This window comes from Podarcis filfolensis, assembly GCF_964270895.1.
Source record: "Podarcis filfolensis genome assembly, chromosome: 7".
In the NCBI taxonomy this organism is placed as follows: domain Eukaryota; kingdom Metazoa; phylum Chordata; class Lepidosauria; order Squamata; family Lacertidae; genus Podarcis; species Podarcis filfolensis.
Window position 1 is genome coordinate 64,187,661 of NC_139603.1, and position 7,252 is coordinate 64,194,912.

A 7,252-nucleotide genomic window follows, 5' to 3' on the forward strand; every position below is an offset into this window, starting at 1 on the left:
AGCCACCCACACTGCCACACTGGTAGCTACTCCTTCCTTGCCGATTTCATGCTACTATGAATTACTTTTTATGTTGCCATAGTACTCTAGATTTGCTCTGCGGCAGCAGACTAACACAATCTACCCTGTAAAATTGACTCTTAAGCCCAATCGTTGAACAAACTCGAGTGTAACAAACATTCAAGGATGACTTGACTCTTTGCGATGGCGTTAACCATCCATTCAACCAACCAAATCAGGACACAGAGTATTCAAGAGTAACAATTAAGCATGATGCCCCCAGTTCAAGAGCCTGCTTTCACACGTATTGTTGTGTGCCCCCAAACCAAATCCTCATTCATTTCAGAGACAGCAGATTTCTGCACACAATCAAATGAACAGATGAATCTAAAGCTCTTAAATCAATGGCACAGCCCTACATAACATGCAGATTAATTAGTTTATCATTTAAAATGATAAATTGCGGTCATGGCCAAGACTGCCAATTCTGTATACCAAGTTCTGAACTGCCAGTGTTTATCGCTTTACTGAACAGGATTTCACATTGTCTATTCCATAGCCTTTTTATGTGACTAACAATACAGAAGTATGTGTCACAACCAGGGGTGGACCTAACTGCTCCGGCACCCGAAGTGGCAGGGGTGGGACGAACTGCCCATGGGCGCGCCGTGGTGATCCGCCCATGAGGGTGCCGCGGTGAGGTACCCATGGAGTCCGCCTGGAGGACACAAGCCCCATGCTGCCATTTTGGGCATTGTGGGGCCCTGAGCACTGTGTCACTCCCAAGAGAGATGCGTGGCTTGGGCACGCTGCAGGCCAGACCCCGTGGTAAGTGCCGCCCCCCACAGTGTGTCATTTTGTCACCCCCTCAGGGGTGACACCCAGGGTGGGACACATAGCCCGCACCCCCTTCCTATGCCCCTGGTCACAACCACATCACTGAGGACTACCCCCTTAACAATGTCAACAATTATTTGATGATACTGAATACTGACATTTTTAGAGCTCTCACCTAGCAGAATTTGAAGCTGCAACTCCAACAGGACATACAAAGAAAAGCATATACACATACACATAGTAATCTGAGCTCCAGTAATTCTAGAAAAATATCACTAAAATACGAGATGGAAACCAGAAGAATCAGCCATTTCCAGATCAGGTATGGAGAGTACATGGTTGGAAGCCTCCTGCTAAAACCAAGTAATTGTGTCATGTTATACTCGTCTACTCAAAGGTAAGGCACACTGAGTTCAATGGTGCTTGATCCAATGTAAGTATAGAACTGCAGCCTAAGGGTTATAGCCAATGTTAGTTCTACTCAGAGTAGACCCATTGAAAATAATCACCATGACTTCAATCACTAACTTCAATCAGTCTTGTTGGCATTCATCTGCCTCAAGAGACAATGGGGTGCGCCTCCAGGGGTGAAGTCAAATAGCTGTGTTAACAACACCTAAATGACCTCCCTGGGGCACAAGCCTGGGCAGTGTGTATGGAGGTCCTGGGCTGCCCAGATGACAAGACCCCCCTCTCAGCCTCACTGATGTGGTCCAAAGGAAAGCATAGCCATATGTTTGGCACCAGATGGCTGCAGGAGTTGCCTGAAGGAGGAGCACAAGTGGCCACCCAACTGTCTGAGGGACTCCATTCTGTAGGGTTTACTCTCTTAGCATTTTCATCTCCCGAAGATACCCCGCAAGGCAATGGAGGTTTGGGAGCAAAGTTTTCCTTCTCCTAGATGGACTACCTTCCCAGGTTGAAGAGCCCCATCTGCCCCTCGCTTCCCACTACAGCATGTGCAGAAACTACCTTCAGTCGGTCTACTCTGATTAAAACCTAGCTGGGTAGAACCCAGTGTTTACAAAAACAGATATTCACCATAAACCATGTCTGTATGTGCAACAGGTGGTGAGTGTGTGTGTACGCGCCCTCCTTTCAGTATTTGTTTTAATGCTACAAGAATGACCAAACAACAATATAAATAACACAGATCCATGTTGAAGTGGCCCTAGTGAAATTAAATTCCATTTCCTATGCTACCAACCATGTGAACTTAGCCTCCATAAATCCATTACAATGGACTCTGGTCTACAGCAGCCCCCTCACTTCTATGTTTGTTTAAATTGCTCCTGGAACAGAATTTGCTGTGCTCAAGTAGGGATGGGTTCTCCGTGATTTATTGTCCTGTGCAAGTGTTTTATGGGTCTGGTGCTGACACAGAGAAATCCATGGCACAGAGTCACCTAAATGCTGCCAAGTCCTTCCTTAGCCTCACGTTCCCTCTGCATTGTGGCTCCGGCTACTCCAGGGTGTTTTTTTTTTTTACAACAACAAATGGCACTTGAAAAGCTCTCAGCCTTACTGAGAGATAAATGTAAATTAATTTCCCTTCAGCCTGGTAGCAGAGACCATGCTGATCTCAAGGAGGCAGAAGACGATAAGGCAGGACACCGCGCTTTGCTCTCAAGAGATTTATTCCAGGACCAGAGAAATCCCAGCCACCTGCTCCCCAGACAACCAAGTGTGCTAGCCTCCAGGAATGGCAAAGATCCTTCTATGCCTGGATTATTCCACTTTAGCTTTCGAAATGGCCTACAGAACAGAGCGGTGGTGGCTAATGTCTACTAGGAGGGCATGGCTGCTAACTGTAGGCAGAGCCAGAAGTAAGAACTGAATACACACCCTCTCCACACCTCTCTTTTTCAGGTGGCCAGAGGCAAAAAAGAAAAAAGGAGAGGGTTCTTTGTTGAACAAAATCGAACTCTTGAATTTCACAGATTCAGGTAGGTAGCTGTGTTGGTCTGACGCAGTTGAAATATACATATATTGTCCAGTAGCTCCTTAGAGTTTGTTCTAGGTATAAGCTTTCGTGTGTATCTGAAGAAGTGTGCATGCACATGAAAGCTTATACCTAGAACAAAATTAGTTTGTCTCTAAGGTGCTACTGGACAATTTTATATACAGTATGTTTAGATACAGATATAGATATAGATATAAATATAGAATTTCACACTTTCACACATGACCTTCCAATTATACACTGGCTCTGAAGCACGACTATGAAACATTGTATCAGGAAGCAGGAAAACACTAAACCCACTTCTCCAACTTTTCTTCATTCATAGTTTTCCCTCCGTACTTCACTGCTCCATGCAAGTCTAGTTTCTCCCCCTTGCTACTTACTGGTGTCTTCCTAGATTCCCTAAACTATCCTCTCACTCCTCATGTCCTAGCACCATCTGCTGCTGTCCTGCAGAGTAGGCAGCTGGCACAGCAACTAGCTGTGGCAGGAGGAAATGCTCCTGGAGCTGGAAAGCCTACCTGACTCCCTGCATGTGGCACTATCTAGGCATGATGCTATTGGGTGGCTTTTCCCCCCTTCCCCTTGGCAGTCTCCTCCACTTCTCATTGGAAGAATGAGCGTAAAGAGGGGAATAAAGGATGTTCTCGAGAGCAGAATGAGTTTTGCTAAGTGGCACTCCCGCCACAGTCAGCTCCAAGAGCCATAACCAGAATTAGGCCAAAGGGTGTCAGGCATTGCTCACACCTTTCAGCCTAGCCGTATGACAAGACATCGGGGAAAAGAGTTGGCAATACAGGGTTGTGGGAGGAAGCCAAAATGAAATATAGCCAAGACAGAATAGCCAGGTTAGCCCTGAAATAATAGATAAATGTGACCAGGTTTGGGAAATTCAGTCATAGACAAGTAACCTTAGAAGAGAAAGACAAATTATATTATTGACATACACAGAAAATGTGAGTCTTGTGTGGTCAGACTAAAGAGAGTCTCCTCTTGTGGCTAAAAAAAAGGGGGGGACACATCCAGAGAAAGGCTTGAGATCCTGAGAGCCAGAAGAACAGGAGTTTGTGTGGAAGAAAATTTCAAATGTGCACGAGTAAGAGACACTTTGGGTCTGAAGAAGCACTGGGGTCAGCAAAGGATTGAGCTGCAGGTGTGTAATCAGTAAGACAGATCAAGTCTCATACAGGAAGGCGAGTTGTTATGGTTTGTGTGGTCTCTTTCAACTCCTGAACCAGCAGCAGTGGGTGAGCAAGATGAAAGGAGGCCATGCATAAGGATGATAGCATAAGGGACAAACTGGGGCTGATTTGACAGACAGATGGACAGACATTATGGTGCGAAGCATATGAGAAAAGGACAAAAGCTGAGAAAATGCTGCACACTTAATAATCAACCACACTTAGGCTGTGACTCTATACACACGTTAAGTGCAGGCAAGCCCCACCGAACTCAATAGGCATTACTGCTGAGTAGACATGTACAGGGTTTATGCTGCAAAAGCCAGATCCAGTGTCTATACATTGGGCTGAGGCTAAAAACTGGGGGCGTAGTAGGGTGTGGATCCCAGCTGAAGTCTAGCTGTGAACCCAGAGCAGATCCTCTCCAGATGCTGTTCACCTTCTCACATTTTAACTAACTTCACAAAGTTCCTCTCCACCTCTTAACAACGCCCGCCTCCCTTCACCGCCCCGTTTGCAGCTGCCTGAGGGGACATCCGTTTAGCCATTACAGCAGCCCCTGGAGCAAAAGTCCACAGAAACGTTTCAAAGTGACAAAAGAAACCTTGTCCTGTTCACTGAATGCCTTTTTCCCTCTCCACTTTCATTTAAACAACAACGCCCTGATCTTAGCAATATAAATTCATGCCCCCTCCCCAACTTAAACCCCCATTCTACTTTTAACCTACCACCCGTCACGTATGGATGCATGAGCGTTTTGGAGAGGTCCACTTCACCACCACCCCGATCTCTTTTTAAAGTAGGGGAGGGAGAGTAATGCCAGGGCGCAATGGTGAATCCCCCGGAGCCCAGCATCGTGGCTTTCCGCCGTCCTGGGCATCAAGGGATCCTGAGACCAAGAGGCGGCTCACCAGAAACGGGAAACTCTGTTGGCTGCAGGAAGGAAAAGCGTCCTGGCTGCGCTCGCAGAAGCGACTGCTGGGGAGGTTTGGGATTTCTCCTACACCCTATTATTTTTTATTTTATTTATTTATTTCTGCACGTTGAATGAATGCAAGAAGCAACCCAGAAAAGAGAGGAAACACACACAGAGAGAGACATAGATGTGCATAGATCTTACCTCTACATTGAAATACTGCTCCGCTCTGCACCCAGTAGCCCATAAAATCCAAAGCAAGGCTTGCAAGAAAAACACCCTGGAATGATGCACGAAATCCCCCCGGCTTGCAGTGCTGAAGGCGAGTAAGATCATAGTGAACTGTGCTTCAATGGAGAAGGCAGAGACGGCGGGCGAGCGGGAGAGAGAGAGAGAACGCGCGCTCCTTGCCTTCGCTGCCTTCCTCCTCCTCCTCCACCTCCTTCTCCCTCTTCTCTCTCTCTCCCCTTCCGAACAGCCAAAACAAAAACAGAACACGCACACTCGGGTGGGTTTTTTTCTCTCTCTCAAAGGGGAGAAGAGGGGAGGGGAAGAGATTCCCCCCGCGCTGTCGAGGAGGAACAGCTCGACGCAGGTTCACCTCCAGAGGTAGCAGGAGGAGGAGGAGGAGGAGGAGGAGGGGAGAGGAGACCCTTCAGTCCAGGACGCGGCGCGGCGGCATCGAGCTCGGTCAGCTCTTCCACATCCTCCTCCTCCTCGCTCGTCCCGTCCGGGAGGGAACGCGGCGTCCAAGTGCAGCTGCGGCTCCGGCGAGGCGCCTCGTTTGCACAGCAACCGCCTGCCTCCGCCTCCGCCTCCGCCTCCTCGAGCTCCGGCCCCTCCTCCGGCTCGCCAAGGCCTCCTCGGCTGCCTGGCCGCCCGTGCTCCGCTTCCCCGGCTGCGCTTATGCCTCTCGGCTCGCCCCGCCACTCCAGAAACGTTCATCCGTCATCTACATAACTCCTCCTCTCCTTCCCCCTCCTCCTCCTCCTCTTCTTCCTCGCGCGGACCTGAGAGGGGACCGCCCTCCCCAGGCTCCTCCGGGGGGGAAAGGAGGGGATGAGGGGTCCGCCGGCGCCTGCGTGGATATCTGCCGCCTCGGTTCCGGCCAAGGCCAGCCCTGGACGGGGTTTGGTGGGGAGAGGCAGGGAGGAGGTTCCTTGTAGGGCTGGGTGGAGGAATGAATGGGATCGCAAAGGAAATGGGCCGCTGAAGGGGGGGAGGGGGTTTGGAAGAAACACCCACTCCCCAGAGTGAGACGCCTTTGTGCTTCAGTCCACACAATGGGAGTTAAGAGACGTCCGCTATTTTCCTTTTTTTTTTCCGTGTAAAAAAAAGGGGAATCTTCTGATTGAGTCGCAAAGTCACACCTTTGTTTAGGCTCTTCTCTTTTTGTCACACAAACACGGCAGGTAAGGTCTCTAACACTCCGCCCCCCAATAATATGTATGAATATTCCAACAACAACATCCCTGTTTTGGATTTCGGGAAGCAGAGTTTGAGGACGACAACGTTGTCAGGACTAAGGGACGAGGGAGTTAGGAAGGTGGTGGAATCATCTCTTAAAGAAGCAAAGAGGGGAAGATGAAAGGGCGTGAGTTGCCTTGATCTTAGCAGAGACAAAAGGCGGGGGTTGCGCTCAACGGCGTTAAACTCCCCTTGACTTTATTTCTCAGTAAACGCTCAGGTTGCTTCAGGCAGGGAATGGGGACGTGTTAACAAGGTTTTAGGTAGGAAACAAGGGTGACCGTTGTAAAGAAAACAATGATTCACACAGCTTTGGAGCAGAAGCAAAGGGTTAAATCTTTCACTGTGTAGCAATGGGGGGGAACTGCCTTAAGGTTGTAGAACTGCCTTTCTTGGAAGTTTGCAAGGGAAGGCTGGGCAGAGGCTTTGAATATATTATATCCTACTTTGCATATGAGGGTTGGACTGGGATGATTCATTGGTTCACCTGCTGCTCCCTGATGGTTACCTGGATGGAATAAGGAGGGTATTGAGTGTCTTTCACATATTGTAAAGTGAGGCTGTTCCATTTTGTTTCATTGGAATGTGATGATACAAGGAACAGGCACACTTCTCCACACTGCTTACGAATTGTTCTTATATCTGCTGACTTCCCCTGGCCACCCTCTTCCCTAAAGATAAAGGTAAAGGGACCCCTGACCATTAGATTCAGTCGTGACCGACTCTGGGGTTGCGGCGCTCATCTCGCTTTTACTGGCCAAGGGAGCCGGCATACAGCTTCCGGGTCATGTGGCCAGCATGACTAAGCCACTTCTGGCGAACCAGAGCAGCGCACGGAAACGCCATTTACCTTCCCGTTGGAAGGTATCTACTTTTTATCTACTTGCA

General features: G+C 48.8%; 1 protein-coding gene across 2 annotated transcripts in view; it reads right to left on the reverse strand.

The window, feature by feature from the left end:
- The window catches only part of MMP16 (matrix metallopeptidase 16), a 180,010-nt gene extending 174,083 nt beyond the window's left edge, over positions 1–5,927 (reverse strand). For both annotated transcript variants that reach the window (XM_083623336.1, XM_083623335.1), the window contains exon 1: positions 5,102–5,927. In XM_083623336.1, the coding sequence (XP_083479462.1) occupies positions 5,102–5,233 (132 nt within the window). In that variant the 5' untranslated portion in view covers positions 5,234–5,927. The remainder of the gene's footprint in view (positions 1–5,101) is intronic.
- Positions 5,928–7,252: the final 1,325 nt, after the last annotated feature.